General features: G+C 41.6%; 1 protein-coding gene across 7 annotated transcripts in view; it reads left to right on the top strand.

Moving 5' to 3' along the window:
- dock6 (dedicator of cytokinesis 6) overlaps window positions 1-23,542 on the top strand; it is a 209,529-nt gene that overhangs the window by 108,173 nt on the left and 77,814 nt on the right. For 4 of the 7 annotated variants that reach the window (XR_012101800.1, XM_073069028.1, XM_073069029.1 and 1 more), the window contains exons 22-27: window positions 11,572-11,747; window positions 15,862-15,966; window positions 17,761-17,850; window positions 19,257-19,352; window positions 21,528-21,668; window positions 22,273-22,386. Coding sequence is in view for 6 of the 7 variants with exons in the window: in XM_073069028.1 (XP_072925129.1) it covers window positions 11,572-11,747; window positions 15,862-15,966; window positions 17,761-17,850; window positions 19,257-19,352; window positions 21,528-21,668; window positions 22,273-22,386 (722 nt within the window). In the remaining variant the exon portion in view is untranslated. The remainder of the gene's footprint in view (window positions 1-11,571; window positions 11,748-15,861; window positions 15,967-17,760; window positions 17,851-19,256; window positions 19,353-21,527; window positions 21,669-22,272; window positions 22,387-23,542) is intronic. The other 3 variants (XM_073069032.1, XM_073069033.1, XM_073069031.1) reach the window with 2 other exon arrangements.

A 23,542-nucleotide genomic window follows, 5' to 3' on the forward strand; every position in this document is an offset into this window, starting at 1 on the left:
CAATCCTAACTTTAACTAAAAAATGCTAACAAATGAATTACTAAGCGAAAATATTATAAACTAAATAACTGCCATAAAGGCAGCACACTCCCCGCTTGACCTTCGTAAGGTCACAATGGACATAATACAAAACTTCAGTCTCTAAATCAGTCATTAGGTAGAAGTAGAATGACTTCTGTAACTGGCCTTTGGTAAATTTTCACATCGCCTTGGTCGGTAGTTTTCAACTCGACTTTCCTGACATGTCCATCCCTACTAGGGAATGTGGCAGTGATTCTGGCCATTGGCCAGCAGTTGCGGGCGATTTGCTTGTCCCTGAGCAGGACTAAATCTCCAACTTGAAGGTTCCTGCGGGGTTCTGTCCACTTTTGTCTGTGTTGCAACAAAGGTAGATATTCCTGTCTCCATTGCTTTGTGTACAAATCCTTATCAGAGAAGTCCCCTGGTGGAGGGGCAGCTCCTGCCTTCTGCGTAAGGAGCATTGACGGCGAGAGTATGAAGGGGTTTTCCGGGTCAGAAGACACAGGTAGGAGTGGTCGTGCATTTATAATGGCTGTGACCTCTGCCATTAGTGTGCACAGTACCTCGTGGGTCGATCGGGTGCGTTGCTGCATCTCAGGTTTCCTTTTCAGGGTTTTTTGCAAGGGCGTGAACCGCTTGACTGCCTGCTCTTTGTTGTTTGGCAGTCGCTGGTGTGGTTCTCTGGAAGATAGTGGGGCAACCCAATTATTTGCTTCATCTCTGGAGACCTTGGTGTCCTCTGTTTTTAAGAAGATGGTGTCTTGAGCCGATGGAGCAAGTTTATTATCATGCTCTGTTTGAGCGAAGACTGACTGACCCAGCGCCTCGTCAGTTACTTTGCGCTTGTTAAAGCCTTGTTGTGCTTCCTGGACACACATGGAACTTGTGCGGGGTTGAAGAATCGAATGGCGGCTACTCTCTAGCACATTGGTCTTGAGTGTGTTAACCGTCGATTTGTGTATGTTGCCAGGGCACACCTCTCCTATCACCACCCAGCCCAGATCCAGGCGTTGCGCAAAAGGGGCGTTGTGTGGTCCATTGACCTGCTGCTTAACCTTGTGTACCCGGAGAACATCTCTCCCTAATAGCAGGAGTATTTCTGCTCTTGGATCCAGTTCTGGGATGTGTTTGGCGATGTGGTGGAGATGTGGCTGGTGTAGCACCGCACTTGGCGTCGGGATCTCAGTGCGGTTGTTCAAGATTTCATTGCACTCTAAGAGTGGAGGGAGACAGATGACGACTTTACCATCCAGGGACTCGATATGGAAGCCTTCAGCCCTCCTTCCGTAAGTTTCCTTGTTGCCTGAGCAAGTTCTAAGGTAGTATGGGAACTGCTCACTCTCAATGTTGAACAAGTTAAAGAACTCTGGACTGACTAGCGAGCGATTGCTCTGATCATCCAGAATTACATAGGCTTTGATGGCCTTGTCTTTGGCTCCCTTAGGGTACACCTTAGTGAGACAGATCTTTGAACAAGAACGGCTTGACTGAGCTTGACCGCAAACTTCTGTACAGCTCGAGCTGACAACAGTTGTCCTGGAGTGAGCTTCTCCCTCCCTGCCCTCCTGTTGTGGGGGTGAAGGAGCGTTGTCGGTTCGCGGTAACAGGCCGGGATGCATGGCCCCATCGTGATTAGTGCTATTACATTCCGGGCACTTCACGGCGATAGTACACTCTCTAGCAAAGTGAGAGGTTGAGGAACAGCATTTAAAACATATTCTTTTCTCCTTGAGAAGAGCCATCCTCTCTTCAAGGGGTTTTTCCCTAAACGTTCTGCATCTTTTGAGGGGGTGGGGTTTGTTATGCAATGGACAATTCTTGCTAGGGTCGTTGTTAGTTGTAAAGACTTCAGTCTTAAGTGCTGAGACTGGTTTATTAATGTTGAAATTATTCGAAGAGGATTTATCTGGCTTGGTGTAAGTTGTACTGCTTCCTGGACCTGAGGCTAGGATCATTTCGCTTCTTCGCCTCCTTGCACACAAACCTAGTGAAATACTCAAAGGGAGGAAATCGACCTCTGCGATCTTCCTTGTACTCTGAGGCAACGGACAACCACCTGTCCTGCAGCCCAAATGGAAGTTTGTCCACGATTTGTCTAATCCCGGTTGGAGTATCTAGGTATACTAGACCAGCTGAGTAGCCATCTTCTTTGGCGCTTTGAATCTCCATGAGTAAATCTCCGAGTTCTCTTAGCTTAGTGTGGTCCTTGGCTGACACCTTAGGAAAATTTCCCAAACGTTGGCATAGCGCCGCTTCAATAATTTCAGGGGCCCCATAGCCCTCCTGAAGTCTCTCCCATGCTTTCTTCAATGCTAGCTCGGGTTTGTTGATGTACACTGAACAGATGCGTCTCACCTGTTCGCATGATTCTTTTCCCAGCCATTTCGCCATAAGATCCAACTTCTGGGTTGCTCTGAGCTGGACTCCGTCGATAGCGTTGGTGAATGTGGAGTGCCATGCACGGTAATTTTCAGGTTTATTGTCGAACTGGTATAGTCCTGAAGTGACGAGATCCCGTTGTGCTAAATACCGTGCTACGGGTTCGACTGCAAGTGGCATGTGGGCTGAGGAAACATGTCTGCGGGTATATGACTGAAGGTGTACATCTGTTATGGAATTTGCTGTTCTGGACTCGGTCTTTGCCTCTCTTCTCCCCAAATCTGGTAAGTTTGGTGTCGAGAAGTACTTGTCGTGAGCCCTTTCATTCCTGGATTTGTCGCGGAGTTGCACGCGTAAATTGATTTCCTCGGATGGATGTGAGCGGTCGGGCCTCTCTGAGACTCCTCATGAAGTGGGACGTTATCAAATGGGTGTGGAGCGGAAGAACAAGTCTTCCAGTTTATTTGAGATTGGACATAGTCTCTTGTGCGTTCCAACCTGATCTTTTCTGAAGTAGATTTTCTGTCAACCGGATCATGCATTTCTTCAGCATCTTCTATTAACTCTGCTTCCACCCTGGCAGCTTCTGCTTCTCGTTCTAGCTTCAGCACTTCTAACTTTGCCTCTACCCTTTTTCTTTCCAACTGGTTTTCGGCTTCTCTGGCAGCCTCTTTCCTCTTGTTTTCGGCTTCTCTGGCAGCCGCTTCCATTTTTATTTCTACTTCTCGTTTGGCAAAGCGCGCTCGCACATTGGCGACTTCTGCTTTAGCTCTTGCTTGGGTGGCCTTACTTGATGCCCTACTGCCCCTGTCGCAGGATGGCAACGACTTGATGCTGGACCGAGTTGTCATTGCTGCACTTGAAACACCTGATAATGCCGCTTTTTCACTGTAACGTTCTCGCTCGGGTGTAACGGAACCCGAATTAAACGTCGAGGTAAACCGTAGTCAATGTAAGGTCGCAGTAAGATTAACCATTTACTGTTCACTCTTCACATTAACGTATGGTGAAAACTGTTGATAAAACAATACAAGATTGGTACAGTGTTTGTTTCCTTCTAAATATCACATTTACATCGTGAATACTTGCAAAGGTAAAACTACAATAACTACATTACATTAAAGTGCAGCATACGGTCAGAATCTACCTGCTCCATTGACTGCTTTAAATACACTTCAACACAAACTATCCCGACTCTTTAACTAACGAAAACATAAACCTTATCGACCGTCGTCACTTTTAACAGAATCAGCGTTAACATTTTAATTCAACATATCGATTATCTCATGACTTACAGCGTTGCTTTCACTGTGTCTCTGGTGCGTAGAGAACAACCTTACTCGCGCTGAACTGCCACATGTGAGCGCCCCTCCACCCTTGCGTTTATCCCAAACTGGTATTTTCCCACAAGACGCGGCGAAACCGGATGTGACGTCATCACAGCCGTGATATATTACAGACATATGAATTTACTTAAACAATCCTAACTTTAACTAAAAAATGCTAACAAATGAATTACTAAGCGAAAATATTATAAACTAAATAACTGCCATAAAGGCAGCACACACCCTGTCTGGCATCAAGACAGGGTCAGAGAGTCAATCCAAATTTTTTTTCTCTAACTGGTTCATAGATCCTAAATTATATTCAGCTATTGCTGCTTTGTTCACATATTGCTGTCAATAGGAGCTGAGACCAGTTCAACACATTTAACATATGATTTTTTTTTGCTGCTGTTACATCTGTAGTTATATTAGTTTGAAAATGTGGTGCAATGCCGAGGGTTTGTTAAACATTTGTGGTATTTTAGATCACTGTTTATCCTGTGCTTGTTAGTGAAACTATCTGCTCAATGTTTGTTTTCTTCAACTAATACCGGAATATACTATCAGAAAGGAAACATGAAAACATTAACTAGTAAGAGTGAGTCCTTAACACTTGTATACGACTATTTGATCAATTTAAATGTCATTTACACTGGTTATAACTTTTACCTAGACAAATTTAACTTACAATGCAAGCTAGCAGTGAAGAGCTTTACTAAAGGTTGGATTAAGCAGCAAACCTACTGTGCTATAACAAAAGTGATCTAACTACAAACAATACTAATAGCCTACAAAAGGTAGAGCCCAGTCCATCACAGGAAAAGCCCTCCCTTCCACTGAGCACATCTACAAGTAGCGCTGCCGCAGGAAAGCAGCATCCATCAAGGACCCCCCCCCACCCCACCATCCAGGCCATGCTCTCTTATAGCTGCTGCCACCAGGAAGGAGGTACAGGAGCCTTGGGTCCCACACCACTAGGATTGCAAACAGTTATTACCCTACAACCATCAGGTTCCTGAGCCAAAGGATAACTTCACTCACCTCATCTCTGAACTGATTCCACAGTCAATGGACTCAATTTCGAGGACTCTACAATTCATGTTCTCAGTATTATTAATTTAGTAATTATGATTTGATTTTTTTTGTACTTGCAGTTTGTCTTTTGCAAATTAGTATTTTCGATCTTTGTTGGTGTGTAGTTTTTCCATTGATTCTATTTATTTATTTGTATCTACTGTGAATGCCCACAAGAAAATGAATCTCATTGTGACATACCTACTTTGATAAATTTACTCGGACTTCCATGCTCAGGATCCCTTTTCTTGAGTGCCCAAACGATCCACATTCAACCATTTTAATCTTCTTAAAGAACACTCAGTCTCTAAAAGATGGCTATTAATCCTTTTCTTGCAATTCAGTTACATAAAAAGTTACCTTTTGCTGGTAACTTCAGCACATGATGATTCACCAGCAAGTTACACAATGTTCTAGTTTTTATTCTGTAAATAGAGGTGTTTCACAGCTCAATGCCAGTTGACAAAAGTGTTATCTGTCAGTCTTCAGCCAAATAAATGCACTCCTTGCATTCAAGACAGTAGTTTTATCTGTCAGCAACATAGCTACAGCATTTCTATGATTTGTGTCATCATCTCAATTTTTGTCAGATTGTGGAGCCTTCAACTACTCTTGGACATCTGTCATTATTCACTGGTCACATTGTAGAAACATCCTGCTTTGGATATCTGAGAATTGAAGTTTATAGTTATCATAGCATACTGAATAAAGTGTTACTATAGCTATGTGATTTTTTTATAGTGTGCTGTCTTTCTCCTTGAAAGTAAGTTGGGATGGAAAAACTCATCAAGCTCTGCAAAGTTAAGAGCAAGGTCTGCTTCAACTGTTTTATTAAACAACAAGACCAGACCTTATTTTAAGAGGCACTTCTTTCAACACTCCAGTATTCCATTACACTTCAGCTGTTGAATGCACAATCCAGACTGATGCAATCTGGATAGGTACTCTGACTGATTATTGTAGTTATGGTGTATCGCCAGAGGTGCCAGGCTGCCAAACTTTTTTGTTTAATCCAAGGTTGGTCAGAGATTATTTTTTTCTGGCCACTATTTGTTTCCTCATCCAATCCTACCAATGCAGATTAATTCCACCTTATTGTTACCTACAGTATCCTAAATAGATGATCTTTGCCAATATAGTCTTCACTGTATTACTCCAGTCACAAACAAGAGAAAATATGCAGATGCTGGAAATCCAAGCAACACACACAGAATGCTGGAGGAATTCAGTAAACCAGGCAACATCTATGGGAAAGAGTACAATCGACATTTTGGGCCGAGACCCTTTGGCAGGACTGGAGAAAAAAAGCTGAGGAGTAGATTCAAAAGGTGGGAGGGGGAGGGGAGAGAGAAACACAAGGTGAAACATGAAGGGGGAGGGATGAAGTAGAGAGCTGGGTAGTTGATTGGTGAAAGAGATACAGGGCTGGAGAAGGCAAAGTCTGATAGAAGAGGACACAAGGACTTTTCCCTCCATTCCTCGGCCGGAAACATCGACTGTACTCTTTTCCATAGATGTTCCTTGGCCTACTGAGTTCCTCCAGCATTTTGTGTGTGTCACTGTATTACAATTTATTTTTTGGTATCTTGCCAGGTTGGCAACAATTGTTTTGATTTAATTCCTTGGGCCAGTATCTATGTGCTACTCAACTGCTTTTCCACTAAGAAGTTCCAAAATTCAGTCATTTGTGTGAAAATCAATACTTTACTCTGATATCTCAGCAAATCAGCAGTCTTTAATAGATAATACTTGCATTTGTAAAGTTTGTCACAATAGTGTTAGCAAGCACTATTTGTGGTTCAATTCCCGCCACTACCTGCAAGGAGTTTGTAATTTCCCCCCATGACTGTGTGGGTTTCCTTGGGGTGCTCCTGTTTCCTCACGCATTCAATATATGGTTAGGATTAGTAAATTGTAGGTATTCTATGTTAGCGCCTGAAGTGTGGCGACACTTGTGGGCTGCTCCCAGCACAATCCTCAATGACACAATGGACACATTTCACTGCATGATTTGATTTTCAAGGTGTACATGACAAATAAATCTTTAAGCCAATCTTTATCTTTAAAGTTATGGGAAATTAGAAAGCCCTTTTTTTTAACCTATGTCTAATTGCTCTGAAATGGTTTGGGGAAATTGTTTGAGGGGTTTCCAAAAGATGTTTGGAAACTGCAAGTCTTTTGTTTCTGTTTGATTTGGAGAATTGGGATAGGCTCCACACCTATATTCTGGAGTTGAAGGTACTTGGTAAAATATGAATCTCTATCTAAGAAGAGATGTATTAGCATTCGAAAGAGTTCAGAGGAGGTTCACAAGAATGATCCTGGGAATGAAAGAATTAACATATGAGGAGCATTTGATGGCTCCGAGCTAGGACTGCCTGGAATTTAGGAAAATGGGGGGAGGGGGGTCTTCATTGAAACACATTGAATATTGAGAAAGGCCCAAATAGAGTGGACATGGAGCTTCCTATAGTGAGGGACTCTAGGACCGGAGGGCATAGCCACAGAGTAGAAGGATGTTCCTTTAGAACAGAGACGAGAAGAAATTTTTGTAGCCAGAGGTGGTGAATCTGTGGAATTCATTGCTACTGATGTCTGGAGGCCAAGTTATTGAGTATATTTAAACCAGAGATTGATAGGTTCTTGATTAGTAAGGGCATCAAAGGTTATGAGGAGAAGGCAGGAGAATAGGGTTGAGAGGGTAATAAATCAGCCATGATGGAATGGCAAAGCAGATTTGATGGGCTGAACAGTCTAGTTCTGCTCCTATTTATTCTGGTCAGCGTCTACATTCCACCTCAGGACTGCGTCAAGGAGGCGCTACAACACCTGGCTGACCAGATAACTGAAGTAGAGAATAAACATCCAGACTCCTTGCTCTTTGTTCTCGGTGATTTTGACAGGGCAAATCTCAGCCACGAATTGCCAAAATTTAGACAACGTATTAAGTGTCCCAACAAAGACACTAACATACTGGACCACTGCCACACGACAATAAAGGATGCATATCCCTCTGTTACACGGGCAGCCTTGGGTCTCTCCGACCACTGCCTGGTTCACCTTCTCCTGGCATACAGGCAGAAACTAAGATTGGTTAAGCCTGCTGTCAGGAGATGGACCAACAAGTCAAAGCTGGAACTTCATGCCTGTTTTGACTGCACGGATTGGAGTGTCTTTGAGGCTGCAGCTACAGATCTTCATGATCTGTCTGACACCGTGACCTCATACATCAGTTTTTGTGAAGACATGTGCATTCCAACAAAAACCTTTTGCGCATTCAATAACAACAAGCCCTGGTTCACATCACAACTTAGGCAGCTTCGTCGGGAGAAGGAGGAGGCGTACAGAAAAGGGGACAGGATTCTGTACAAACGAGCCAGGAATACATTGACAAGGGAGATTAAGGCAGCGAAGAAGCGCTACATTGGAAAACTGCAAAACAAGTTTTCAGACAACGACCCAGTGTCAGTGTGGAAGGGGCTCCAAGAGATCACCAACTACAAGAAACCATTCCCTCAGGTTGTGGAGAGCCATCAACTGGCTGACGATCTGAACAAGTTTTATTGTAGATTCGACACCTTCATTCCCCCCAGCCAAAATACAGACCTGCCTGCAACCCCCATCATCCATCACCCTGACATCTTAGTATCCGCTTTCTCACCCCACATTACAAAAACTGTTCCCCCTAGCCCCCTTCACTTCAACTCCCTTGTACCTGCACTTAGGATCTGTGAGAGGGAGGTGAGTCAGCTGTTCCGGAGGCAGAAGACCAGGAAAGCGCCAGGCCCAGACGGTGTGTCGCCCTCCTGCCTGAAGACCTGCGCTGATCAGCTGGCCCCCATCTACACACGGATCTTCAATAGATCACTGGAGCTGTGTGAAGTCCCTCATTGCTTCAAGCGCTCCATTATCATTCCAGTCCCTACGAAACCCACTATCAAGGGACTAAATGACTACAGGCCTGTTGCTTTGACATCTGTGGTCATGAAGTCCTTTGAGAGACTAGTGTTGGCTCACCTGAAGGACATCATAGGCCCCCTGCAGTTTGCTTATCGGGCAAATAGGTCAGTGGATGATGCAGTCAACATGGGACTGCATTACATTCTACAACACCCCGACAACCCAGGAACTTCTGTGAGGGTCCTGTTTGTTGACTTCAGCTCGGCGTTTAACACCATCACTCCCGCCATCTGTCAGTGGATCACAAGCTTCCTGACTGACAGGGTGCAGCAAGTGAGGCTGGGGAGCATCATCTCTAGCACCCGGACAATCAGTACCGATGTCCCCAGGGATGTGTGCTCTCCCCACTGCTCTTCTCCCTTTACACTAATGACTGCACCTCACAGGATCCATCTGTTAAACTCCTGAAGTTTGCAGATGACACAACTGTCATTGGCCTTATCCGAGACGGTGACGAGTCTGCATACAGACGGGAGGTGGAACGGCTGGCCCTCTGGTGTGGTCAGAACAATCTGGAGCTAAATACGCTCAAGACTGTGGAGATGACAGTGGACTTCAGGAGGAGCCCCCCCAATACTCCCCCCACTCACTGTACTCAACAGTGGTGTGTCTGCTGTGGAGACCTTCTGATTTCTGGGTGTCACAATCTCCCAGGACCTGAAGTGGACACCCAACACGGACACTCTTATCAAAAAAGCTCAGCAGTGGTTGTATTTCCTACGTCAACTCAGGAAGTACAACCTGCCTCAGGAGCTGCTGATTCAATTCTATTCAGGAATAATCCAGTCTGTTCTCTGTTCATCCATCACTGTCCGGTTTGGGTCAGCTACCAAACAAGACAAGAATAGACTCCAAAGAACCGTCAGGGCTGCGGAAAGGATTATTGGTGTGAAGCTGCCCTGGATCCAGGACTTATATGCATCTAGAGTCAGGAAGCGAGCAAGCAGCATTATTGTAGACCCATCACACCCTGGACATCACCTGTTCCAACTCCTTCCTTCTGGTAGGCGCTTTAGATCACTGTATACCAGGACAAATAGGTACAAGAACAGTTTCTTTCCATATGCCATCAGTCTTATGAACACTTGAATTTTAGTCTATTATAAATCAAGTCCACCTGTACATTTAATGAGGTGGACCTCATTGTATATAGTTTATGATTATTTGCACTATTGTTTTTGTTTGCTTTTAATTCTGTACAGAGAGAGCTCAGGGAAACTGGCATCAAATTCCCTGTATGTGTCCTCATACTTGGCGATAATAAAGGATTCTGATTCTATGTCTTATGGTCTAAAAAATACTGTAGATGCAGCAAATCAGAAAAAAAATCTGGAGCAATCTAACAGGCAGGTAGCACCTATAGAAAGACTGATGATCCCCTGCAGTTTGCCAACCAGGAGCACATTGGAAACGACAATGCTGTTGTCTATCTAGTGAACAGAGGCTACTCCCATTTGGATAAGCAGGGCAGCACTGTGAGAATCATGTTTTTTTAATTTCTCAGGTGCCTTCAATATCATACAGCCCTCATTGCTGGGGGAAAAAGCTCTGTTTAATTCAGGTTGGCACTTCCATTTTATCCTGGATAATGGACAGCCTGACTACCAGACCACAGTTTGAGCGGCTTCAGAGCTGTGTGTCACACATGGTTATAACCGGCACTGGGACCTCACAGAGCTGTGTATTGGCTCCCTTCCTGTTTATGCTGTTGACCTTGGTCTTTAGGTACAACACTGAGTCATGTCATTTGCAGAAATTCTCTGATGACTCAGCAGTAGTTGAGTGTAAAAAGGAAGAATAGGAGGATGAATACAGGGCCCTGGTGGAGAACTTTGTCAAAAAGTGCAAGCTGAATCATCTGCACCTCAACATCAGTAAGACAAAGGAGATGGTGATGGACTTTAGGAAGAAAGACCAGAGTCGCCTCTACTTTCTGAGGAAACTGAGGTCCTTTGGAGTACACAGGCCTCTCCCTCACATGTTCTATCAGTTTGTTGTCACCAGTACAATCTTCTTTGCGGTGGTGTGCTGGGGCAATGGCATCAACGTGGGTGATGCCAGCAGGCTCAATAAACTGATTAGAAAGGCTGGCTCTGTCATAGGAGTCAAGCTGGACATACCGGAGGCTGTGGTAGAACAATGGACCCTACAGATAATTCTGGACAATTTTTCTCACCCTCTGCATGCCATCATGGCTGAACAGAGGAGCACTTTTAGTAATAGACTAAGACAACTGCACTGTTCCAAAGAGCGCTATATGAGATTATTCTTACCCTCAGCCATTAGGCTCTATAATGAGTCAACCTATAGCCAGGGAAGTGATGACCCCCCATCCTGTTGGACTGTTTGAGGTAACTTATTTTTTATCCTGTCTTACTACTTTTTTAATATTTATATGTCTGTACACTTGTAATGCTGCTGTGACACTAATTTCATTTGGGACCAATAAAGTATCTATCTATCTATCTATAAAAAGTAATTGACCTGAAGCACTCTGTTTTTACCTCCATGGATGGTGAGTATTTCAGATATTCATGTCCTTACTTCTGTATTACAATATTTTAACTCTGTCAATGAGGTCAAGCCTGGCTTGCATTGAACAGTTCATTCAAAGGATGGTTGTGCTTCTCCATTGCTGTATATAGGAGCGCTGACATAAGTTTGCACTCAGTATCATCCATGGATGAAGTTATGGTGAATTACATTTTGTAAAGTTAATCTGAACTTTTTCTACATTGAATTTTCACCAATATACTAGACAAATGCAATGATTGGTCTGTCACTTACTTGTTACTATTTTATACAACTGTAGGGTCAAGCAGTCCGTCGTATGCAGGTCCCATTCAGTATGCCACTTTGTCTCGTGCCGCTACCAGGCCAACCAGTCTAAACCTGTCTCGCTCAAAGAGTATCAGCAACAGCAATCCAGATCTTGCCACAACGCCTACAACTCCAGATGATGAGGTGAAAAAGATCATGGGTTGCAAAGTAAGTCCTAATAATTGGAACCCTTTTTAAATGTTGAATCATACTGATACAGATATCAGTGTGTTGGCCTGTGAACGTTTGTTTTTGGTACAACATCACTGTTTTTGCCAGGTGAGCCTACTCCAGTATTTAACAGATTACATAGATTTGCCAAGTTCCTGTAAGCCTCTGATTTTAAATGCATCCTGTACGAGAATTGCTTTGTTTCTTGCAAATTAAATTTCTGGTAACGGAAAAGACTTATCATCAAAATTGCTTTGTGCAGGGTCCTCATTGTTGGACATGTTTTGTCAATCCATTTAAATGTTATCATAATTAGGGACACCATTGCAGTGCTGTAGAGGAGATGGAATGCATTCCAGTACAACAGACTTTGGATTTGACAGGGCGTATCTGATTCACAGGATTAAAGACCATGGTGTCACTGACTGGAGGCAGGACCTAGATGCTTGATTGTTTCATTGGTCTGTGGGGAAAGTGATAGGACGAGTTCTCTGGGTCGAATGTAGGAACGCATAGCAAACTTGGTGGGCTAATTTACATTTGGGTTTTCAAGCCAGAGAATCCCATGAGTGTTTTTAGTTCTTTTATTGAAGTTAAAGCTTCGGTTTTGATTGTCAAACAAATGGGAAAAAAGGTTTAATATTGAATTGTAATACAATATAAATTTGAACAAAGATTTGTTTGTGCAGTACTATTTATAATTTGACCGCAGGGATACAGGTCCTGAAACTCTGTTGAAAAACTTTAAAGTAGTATTATTCACTGTAAAAGTGTTTACAGAAAGATAAACATTAGCCCTTTTTTAGGGTTTGTTCTACTTTATTGTAAGGCAGTCCTGCCAGGAATATAACATGGTGATCTCTTCTTTTTGGGTGCTTCAGAGATCATTATTGTGGAAGTTTTGTAACTTCCCCTATTTTGTGGGGTAAAGAAAAATAAGGTAATTTTTTTCAATCTATTTGATGCAAATGTAATGTTTTTGCTTGATTTTTTTTGGATCAGCTTTGGGTCAAAGTGCAGCTAAAGGGGAGAGTCATTGCTTTGTGGTAGACATTTTATTATTGTGCAAAATGCTCCAGGTGGTATTTTGATTATAGTACCTTAAGACTTTGAATACTCTGTAACTTTTCCATTTTAATCTGGAAAGTAGGGATTGGTTATGAAGAGGCTTGCTTATTTCAGATTATCTATTTATAAAGCCATTAACCAAAGGGGAGAAGACAGGAGAGTGAATTTGAGAGGGAAAAGAAATCAGCCATGATTAAATGGCAGAGCAGATTCTATGGGCTGAATGGTCTAATAGTGTTATGATAGTTGAAAAGATAAGATTGGCATGTCTTTAGCTGACTTGTTGGGTGTTGAAGTCTAGCAAATAACCTCTATTTCAATTTGATCTTGGAACTCGTGGTCATGTTTTACACTAATAAAAATCCTGGAAATGATTAGAGGAAGGTAATGAAAACCAACATTTTATGCAATAATTGTCTTGAGTTCTTCAGGAATCTGTGGCATTGGTTTCCATTAATTAAGTCATGTGTATCTGATATTTAGAAATAAGTGACAAAACATCTTTCAACATCAAAAAGCAAAATATGTTGGGGTAATGGAGAAATTAATAAACTGGATAATGATAATTCAAAATTATATTGGTATATGTTTATCAGATTGGTCTTGAAGTTAAAAGTGATTTGAACCAATCATTGACAGCTTTTCTCACGTACTTTACATTTTCAGTGACTGACAGGAGATTACTTTGATTGTGATATTGCACGTTCTGCTTATTGGGGTGGATTGAAAACAAAATGTTGTAAAGTTGTGGTCTGCAGCTGCATTTCTGTCTTGATGTTATGTTAACCCACTATTTTAAAGGATTGAAAGGCAGTAATGAGGTGAGAGAAGGACTGTGTTTGTGCTCATCTTCTCCAGTGTTGCAGGCCAGATATTAATTTTTTGATTTAATTGAGAAGAGCCATTGCCCTCTGCAGTGTGCTTGTTTTTAAGACTACACTTGATTAGAGATTTTCAAAGGGAAAATTCCTTATGAGCAGTATCTTAGTTTTGTAATAAGGTCCGAGAATAATGCCTAATTCTAACATTTCTGTCCCTCATTTGCTGATATTCAACATGGTGCATTATGTTTAATCCTGATGAAAAGATATAATTGCTGATGATAAAGGGTGATAAGGCTTTTCTTTTTTTCTGACAGTCTAAATAGTTTCTGAGTGCCCAGGTGGGTTTGCATGCCTGTCCAAGCATGGGATAGTGGGCACTGGCCGCCTTGGGAATGGGGGATATCACGATAATACTTTACCCTTCGTGATGTACAACATTTGATTTATTTTTATATTGTGCTTCTGAAATAAGCAACAGGAGTTCATTTGCAGGTGAGGAAGAAAAATTACTCATTAGTGCTTTATGATATCAAAAGCAGTGCACTCAGTCCACGAAGCCAATTGTGTTTTCTTTAGATATGAGCAACCTTAAAAAACTCTTCTAACCATGGCCTTCTTTTATCTTTCTCCTTTTTGAGAAGCACTTCTATTTTCATAAGATATATGGATTCTGTTTTTTTTTAAAGCAGTGTTTGGAAAGTAGAACAGATAATCCTACAAGGCTGCCAAGAAAAATTGAGAACAAGTTCAATCTTTTAAGATGGGAAGGCATTTGGGAGGAAAACGTAGAATGTCAAGGTTGCTAAGAAACGTTTTTACAATTGTAGGGAGGTAGATTAGAAGCAGAGCAAAGGTGAACATTATGTTAAAATAAACTTAAAGCTTTCATTTTAACTTGAGTATGTCGAGGCATACAAGTAGAAAGAAAAGCCACTTTGCTCATTAAATCTTTCCAGTCCAATCTTCTTGGTAATCCTAATTATTATTCCACTTCACAGTATATGTTAACTTTTCCTTGTAAATTAACTTGACAGATTCAGGAACCTAAACAGTGTTTCTTGCTTTGTGGATTGCAGTCTCTATGCCAGTCATATTGAGGTTACTTCATTTTGTGGCTAATTATTGAAGACCTATAATGGCCTATCTTTAATAAGAAGGGAACTAATATATTGAGACAGATTAAGGATTATAATTAAATATACACATCCCAGAATGGGGGGGCGGGGGGGGGCAAGTCTTTCAAACAGAGGATGGTAATTTTATGGAGCAAGCTGCCAAGGGATGTGGTAGAGGTAGATGAATTTAAAATATTCAAGATAAATTTGGACAAGTATTTGGATAGGAAAGGCAGAGAAGGATATGGACATAATACAAAACAATGGAATTAACAAAGAAAAGAAAATACTATGCAGCTCAGACTACAGCTGTGAGAAGATAAATTGAATTAATGCTGCCCATGGAATAGTTGAGGTGATTAGTACAAATTGATTTGAGAGGATGAGAAAAAATGAGAACATAAAAATTCAAAAGACTGCAGATGCCGCAAATCTAAAATAAAAACAGAAAATACTGGAGATACTGAGCAGCTCAGTGTGCAAGTATGAGAAGAGAACGTGAGTTAATGTTTCAGATCAAAGACCCTGCATCACAGTCAATGCGGACAAGTAGACTGAAGGGCCCATTTCTATGCTGTACGACTGAATTTGGCCCTTTAGTACAGGTTAAAAATTATGAAGGGAAATCAAAATTTGGAGTATGTTAAACTTGTAAAAGGTAAACATTCTGGACAGGTTAAGTGGATAGGAGATAATTAGAGTTTGTACAAAGAAAACTGGGCTGAGGGCAGTTAAGTGGGACTGAGCTGTGTCAAGGAATAGGCCTGCTTGCCTCAATGGTTTTACCCATTCCAGCGTATACACCTCCTAAATAGATAAATATCCATTACAAATACATAGCTTTGGCAAGGCTCTAACACTATGCACCCAGCATTATGGTCCTTAGATTAGTGCAGAACCAGTTTTCATCATGTTTTGCAAGTTAGTTCAGAAGAAAGTGTCAAAGTAAATCAAAGTTAAACAGTAGTTTAAGTACATCCATGAAGGGGTTTATCGTGATATCCCAGCTGCAGCTCTTTGTTCTCACAGTGAATGATTGTATTATAGCTGGACTCTTGTTTTCACTTTGTGTTTCCTCCTTGTCCTGCCTCCTTTACCTGCCAGGGGATCGATCGCTCACACTCCTGGGTTAATTCTGCTTACGCTCCCGGTGGGCCAAAGGCTGTCTTGCGGAGAAACCATCCCAATTCAAGCTGTGATCTCAAGCAGGTGCAGAACTGGTGTTTTCGTCTTAAAACATTCATCAAAGCATCGTCACCAATCTACACATCGATTGCTTTCTCATTTTGCCATTTTCCACCAGGACAAGCCAGTGCAGTCCAAAATCACACCTGAATCATTTATCTTCATTCTCTCTCTTCCACTGATAGGTGATGGGGGCAGCAGATGCAAGGAAAGAATGCTCTTAATTCCAAACCTAAGCCTTCTGCTCACCAAATTGAGGCCAATCTGGTACAGCTCCACACACACTAATCTCATCTCAGCATTGTATCAATTATCCAATTACTCTAATATACAAACCTAAGCAGGATCATGATCTAGGTTTGGCATTGCTTGAGAAACTGGATGCTCACCCAGTCCACTGCTACTTGGTTAGAATGAGAGAATATACAACCCAGTTTTGCAGTCGCTGTATTTCTGAATGCAATGTGTACTGCTGAATCGGGTGAGACGCGGCCAAACATTTGCTAATTTGAAGCAAAAACTGAGATGTTAACAGGCTTGTAGCATCCCCAGTTACATTACTGCTGAGTGGAGAATGGTTAGTGTGAGAGCACCAGAGCAGTGACCTATATAAAGCTATAGTGGGTCTTCTTGTCCCTGCAGCTGAGAGTATATCATTCTTTTTTGTGAGCTTATGCAACTCTGTACTTGGCTGAGGTATCCTATGATGACTTTCAATTATTACAAACTCAGTAACAGTGTTGGTATTTATTTATATGGTAATAGTTGAACCTTGGTTAGATCATATGAAGTATTCGCTATTGTGGTTTCCATTTCACAAAAAATGGAGGCATAGAGGGGAAATTCAGATAAAATACTTATCAGATTGGAGAGAATATGCATATCTAGAAAGAATGTACAAATAAAAATGTAAAGGGAGCCTTAAATGATATCTTTAAAATTGGAAGTTGATTTATTTAATAAAACTCAGAAAAAATACTTTTTCTTCTGGGAGAATCCAAAATGAGATGTCATGAATGTAATACAAAATTCAGAAAAAATTCTTTATCTAAGGACTTGCTGAGAATGTGCAACTTGCTACCCGTAGAATAGTTGAAATGGTTAGCACAATGAATTTAAGAGGATGCTAAGTGCAAGTGAGAAAGAATGAGAAAAACATGAAAATCAGAAAGCCTGCAAATGCCGGAAATCTAAAATAAAAACAGAAACTGCTGGAAATGCCCAGTAGATCAGAGCTCATCTGTGAGAAGATAAAGTGAGTTAATGTTTCAGATCAAAGAAAAACAGAAGCTGATAGGGGGAGTGACTTGTTCTCTGATAAGGTAAAACTGGAATGACATTGCAAATAAACTAAACGAGGTAATCTGATCAGTGAGAAAATGGGAGCAGTTACAGGCTGAGAACACAAACAGAATGTAGTTGCTGCATAATACAGAGCAGGAAGATGTGCTTGGCAGGTCAAGTAGATTTAGAAAAATAGGTTGAGAAGAGGTTCTTGCAGAGGATAATCATAGCATTGAATAGTCACATGGTCCATTTCTTTGCTATTAAACCCATATAATGTTTAATATATACACAAAGTGGGAACACGCAGATGGAAAATCTGTACATCTTCCTCATGAAATCAGTTCATTGGTTCTGAAGTGGCTTCTGTTGGTATTAAATCAGCTTGAAGGCCCAGTATAATGTACCTTGGTTAACTTCATCCCTCTTTCTTGTTTCATACTGACTGTTTATCTTATACTCACCATCTCATTTTTTTCCCCCATCCACTAATATCTGCTCTACACCATCTTGCTCCTGTCCCTCATTTCACAGGCAACTGAGCGGAGTCCCAACCGCATGTCCTCATTTTTGGACGGCTTCACTCATTTACAGCACAGTCAGCCAAGATTTTCAACCAAAAAGGTAGAAGTAAAACAAACAGTTTGCATTAAACTAGGAAAATAAAATTTTCAGTGCATGGTGAAGCAACGATGGTGATGGTGAAGTATAGTCTGAATACTTAGCCATTGGTTTCTTTTAGATTTAATGAAATGATTGTCTAAATGTTTTCTGTGCTTTGTGAAGGAGGTGATTCATTAGCACAATATGAAATGACCATTGATGAGGTGGTCTGATATTTGAATTTGCACAAGACAATGGTTATTATCACTTGATGGACAAAGAGCCTCTGGTAGCAAAACACTCCTGACCACTTGGTCTCAGTTTTCCCAATTTTCCACTGACCATGATCCTACACAAAGCTTTTGTCGTCTCTAAACGCTTCTGAGGACCTTGAGGATATCACTAAAATCCCATCAAAGGTTGCACTTGATCAGTTACAAATATGCAACAAAGCCACCATCTGGCACTCCGTTTTTCTGGAGATCAAACTTAAAATATTCTGTCAGAACTAAAACATTAATCCCAGCACTGAGAGTCTTACACTCTCCTAGCAGGATATCTGTTGCTCTCTGAATATGAGTACCACATTTCCACCATATAACCCAATAGATTCTTTATTCTGGCACTATAAAACGTTGTGCTAGCCACTACACTGCCATGACACCCATTATTGTACGTATTAAGGGTTCCTTAAGGTTGTCATAGCCAGGGGAGGTAGTGGGGATAAGCTCCCACTATCCAGTAAATGCTCCCAATGTTGTGTGTTGCAAATAGCCTCTCACAACCAAGTCCCAGCTCCTGGCCTTCACGTGTGGCTTAGCTACTAAGTCGGACAAAACTGTTTCTACTGACAAGAGAAGGGGCAAAGGCAAGTTATTGGTGCCTTAAAACCTGTTGCTCTGAGCAGATGGGGCTCGTCAGCCATGGCTGGCAGCTCATCTTGGAAAAGGAAAACTGATCACAAACCTCCACTACTTTGCAGCTATACCCATTCGCGGGGAAGGCTTCTGGAGTAAACAGAGGAAAAATCCAGAGCTAGAGTCCCCAAGGCAGTCCAACTTTGAGTACAACACAGACTGACCTCTCCTGCGACACCACTAGTGCCAGACTTCATCGGTCTCTACTGTTCCTTTGGATTTATCAGTTGCATAAAGGGGGGGAGTGTGCTGCATGGGTAACAGCTTGCTTTCCATATTGTACTGCCCTGGCTTGCATATCACATAGACAGACAGGATTCAATATCCATGGTCAACCCCAATCAACAGGGGGCCTCACAAGGTACTTAGTAGCTCTCATCTTAAAATTACAGCAGGGACACCCAAGGGTTGGTACTAAAGTGTAGCATATGTGTTATTTTTAAAAGTAATTTTAGATATTTTAAATTTCTTCAAATGTGCATTTTAGTGACTGTCGTTTGTGTTATGCAGCTTCTCCATGAGGAGTTGGCCTTGCAGTGGGTGGTAAGCACCAGCAGTGTGAGGGAGTCAGCCTTGCAGCAGGCCTGGTTTTTCTTCCAGTTGATGGTAAGTGAAGTTGATGAGTCAACACTTGCTCTTACCTCTTCCCTCAATTAGTTCAAAGTGGGGGCATCGAAGCTATGACTCAAGTCCTGACGTCTCTAGATCTTTTCAAGGACATTAAAGAGTGTTTTTTTTTTAAAAACAGCCTATTTAATAAGGGAATTGCAGTCTTTTAGACAGATTTATTGTCATTTATTAACATCCCACTTGTTCTAAAAACAGAATTTGTACAGCAATTCTTTTAACATCTGATGAAAAGTAAAAAATAGATGCTGCAGCTTTTGAGTTGAGGCACAGTTCTCAACACATTGGGTGTAACTTGTCATTTTGGTTTTAATAGTGACAGATATGGTGTACGTCTTTTGTACTTTTGTTCTTCATTTCCAATTTTATCATGTTTGCCTGATTGCTTATTATTCCCTGACACTAATTAACATACATAGGGACAATCACTGACTGACAGCATACCATTACTCAGGGAATGCCACAGGTAGATATTGTGCCCCAGTTCACATGGTCTGTAGCTGATACAATGCCCATTACCCAGGGAGTTTGCAAGGCCACAGTTACTGATGGGCATGGTAATCCATTACATCTGGACTGTTATTGCTACAAGACCCAATTACACTGACAATGGCACGTTGCATCGGTGTATGAAAGATAACAGGAAGGACAAATAAAATTCAGAAAAATACTCCCAATGGGCCACAGTGCTTTATCCCTGTGGAGAGTACAGTTAACTGCCTACAGAATGTGACACTAAGTTGCAGTCGAAGGGAAGTTAGATAAGAAATACTGAAATTTCCTGTACCCTTTTCCAATGTGACCTGAGCCTTTGCTGAACAAGAGAAGGAATAAGCCAGGTCTGGTTTCTGTTCTTGATGTTCCCTTCTGACAAGTACATACATGTGTTGATGTTGGCTGAGAGATGGGACCCACTGTGATAGGCTGCCAACTGGGCATTGCAAACTGGATAACAGAGCAGCAGGCACATAAATAGGACAGAGTTCACGTGGGTGAGGTACAGTTTCAGTGAAATTTTTGTCTGAACTATGTGACACCATTTTGTGATGCTGAAATTTTTATGTTTGTATTCTTGCATACTGTTTATACATATCAGATCATTACACAATGCATTGAATTAGAATAAGATAAAACAATAACAATTCAGAATAAAGTGTAAAGGCTACCAAAAATGTGCAGTATAAAGCACAAGATCATAACAAAGTAGATTGTGAGGACAGGAGTCCATCTTGTCATATGAGAGGTCCATCCAAGAGTGATAATAGTGGGATAGAAGTTGTCTTTGAGCCTGGTGGTATGTGCTTTCAAGCTTTCTTATCTTCTCCCTAATGGGAGAGGGGAGAAGAGGGATTGTTCAGGATGGGTGAGGCCTTTGATTATGCTGGATGTTTTACTGAAGTAGTGAGAGGTCCAGAGTCCATAGAAAGGAGCTGCTTCCCTTGCTGTGCCGAGCTGCGTCCATACTCTGCCATTTCCTGTGGTCACATGCAGAGTAGTTACTGTACCAAGTTATTATCCATCCAGATAAAATGCTTTCTATTGTGCAGTGACAAAAATTGGTAAGAGTTACAGGGACATGCCAAATTCCTTTTGCCTCCTGAGGAAGTAGAGGTGTTGGCTGTGATTGGACCAGGAGAGGCTAGTGGTAATATTTATACCTAGGAACCTGAAATTCTCAACCCTATCAACCCTGCCCTCCCCACAACACTTTTCTGAAGTCAGTGGCTAGTTCTTTTGTTGACATTGAGGGAAAGGTTATTGTTATGACATGTCAACCATTTGATATTCCCATTCATTCATATATTAAAACTTATCTGTTATACCTATTGTCTGGCTGATACTTACAGCTTTCTGTGTGGAAAATGAAGAGGCCGAGTCCCCATTTGCCACTTAGAATATAATGTATTGTGGTTGCTCATCAATTAGTATGTATCAATTAATTATAATCAGTTGATGCATAACTTATAGCCTGTGTGTTGTCTGAATCATTATGCCTGCTGTTAGCAAGTTTTCCATTGTACTTGTACCTCACCACACTTGTGCATATGACAATAAACTAGAACTTGTATAATTACTCCTTCCTTCAGTTTGACTTTGTGTTTCTGAAAATGCATCCTGTAATGAGGTGATTTTGTGATACTTGTTTTAAAACAGGTGAAAAGTATGGGCCATCATCTCCATCTTTCAGACAAGCTTGAGACCACACGGAAACTGAGATTCCCAGAGAGATTTGTAGATGATATAACAGCTTTAGTCAGCATGATCACTGCTGACATTGTCAGCAGGTTTCAGAAGGTAAAATTTGTTTATTGTTTATTTCACTTAATAATTTCAGAAGATAACTCCAGGATGAGATGTGAATGGCTTTCTTATTAGTCACTCTACAGGTTACAGCACTGCTCAGACAGTGTAATCTCAGTATTCAATTTTTAAAAAGATTAGCTTTATTTGTTACATTTACATCGAAAGAAACAATGAAATGTATTGTTTTGCGCCAATGGCCAACATAGTCTGAGGATGTGCTGGGGGCAGCCTGCAAGTGCCATCATGCTTCCAGCACTGATGTAGCATGACTACAACTTATTAACCCTAACCATACCTCTTTGGAATGTGGGGGGAAGCTGGAGCACCTGGAGGACACAGGGAGAACATACAAACTCCTCGCAGACAGTGGCAGGAATTGAACCCTGACTGGTGGTTGCTGGTGCTGTAAAGCAATTGCATTAATTGCTACGCTACCATGCCACCACGTATTAGCTGGGCCTGTTAAAACTGGTTCTGTTAACTTCGGAATGCAGCGCTTTACATTGTGAATGCTTTGGATGTTTTGAGGTTGTTTTTGTCCTAACAGTTTCAGTATTTATGATATTTCGTCTTATGTTTATGTGCATCTTTTCAGGACATTGAGTTGGTGGAGCGGCTGAATACCAGCTTGGCGTTCTTTCTCAATGATTTGCTCTCCCTGATGGATCGAGGATATATTTTCAGTCTCATTCGCACGTACTACAAACAGGTATTTTACTGGGTATTCTGGAGACCTGAAGTGGTGGAAGTCCAAAAGAATGCAAATTTTACCCCAGTAGCAATAAGGTTATCTCTCTGTGATCCTAGGGTCTCTCTTGGCTGACTAACTCAGAGTTTGCTGACCTACCTTGGCTCTTGGTACTTTTTCACTTTTAAGCTCTCATCTTGTTCTTCAAGTACTTCCTTTTCTTTGCCCCTCCCATCACTAATGTCTCCCAACCACATAGTTCTCCAAGAAATCAACATTCTTCCAATTCTGACTTATTGACCATTCTCAAATTTCGACATGCCATCATAGTTTGCTTCAGATGTCAAGGCCAGATCTTTGGAATGGAGAGAATGTACAAACTCCTTACAGACAGCAGGAGGAATTGAACCTGTGTTGCTGGATTGACAAGGTGTGATGCACACTGCTCCATTACTATGCTGCCCCTAGCATTAATACTAGCATTAGAGAGATGGCAATGACTGATCATCAAATTGATTCCTGGCATAGTGGGTTTGTTGTGCAGAGAGGTACTAAATAGACAATACTCTCTTGAAAATGAATGTGCACAATTATTTTGGGTCATGACGAGGTAGAAATGAAGGTAATACTGAGGTCACAGTTTCAGAATAAGGGAACAGCTGTTCAAGGCAGTACAGTAATGAGAAAAGAATTGTTCATCCAGTGTTTGGTGAACTTTTAGAGTTCTCTAAGCAGGGGAGCTGTAGAAGCTTATTTGCTGTGTATATTCAAGGCAGAAGCTGATAGATTTTTGGATAGAGGAATCAATGGCATGGTTGAGGAAAGTGTCACTGAGGTAGAATACTTCTTTCCACCCTGTCTCTTGTAAAGATACTATTCCCTTTTCTCAGTTTCTTTGTCACAACTTCATCTGTTCCCAGGTTGAGCCTTTGCTTTCCAGAACATCAGAGATGTCCTCCTTCAAAGAACGGGGTTTCCCTTCCTCCACCATTGATGCTGCCCTCACCCACATCTCTTCCATTTCCTGGACATCTGAACTCATCCCATCTTCCCACCACTTTAACAGGGATAGAGTTCCACTTGTCTTCACCTACCACCCCATGAGCCTCAACATCCAACACATCATTCTCTGCATCTTCTGCCATCTCCACAAGGATCCTACCACCTAACACATCGT

The sequence above is a fragment of the Hemitrygon akajei genome, chromosome 16 (assembly GCF_048418815.1).
Source record: "Hemitrygon akajei chromosome 16, sHemAka1.3, whole genome shotgun sequence".
NCBI lineage: Eukaryota > Metazoa > Chordata > Chondrichthyes > Myliobatiformes > Dasyatidae > Hemitrygon > Hemitrygon akajei.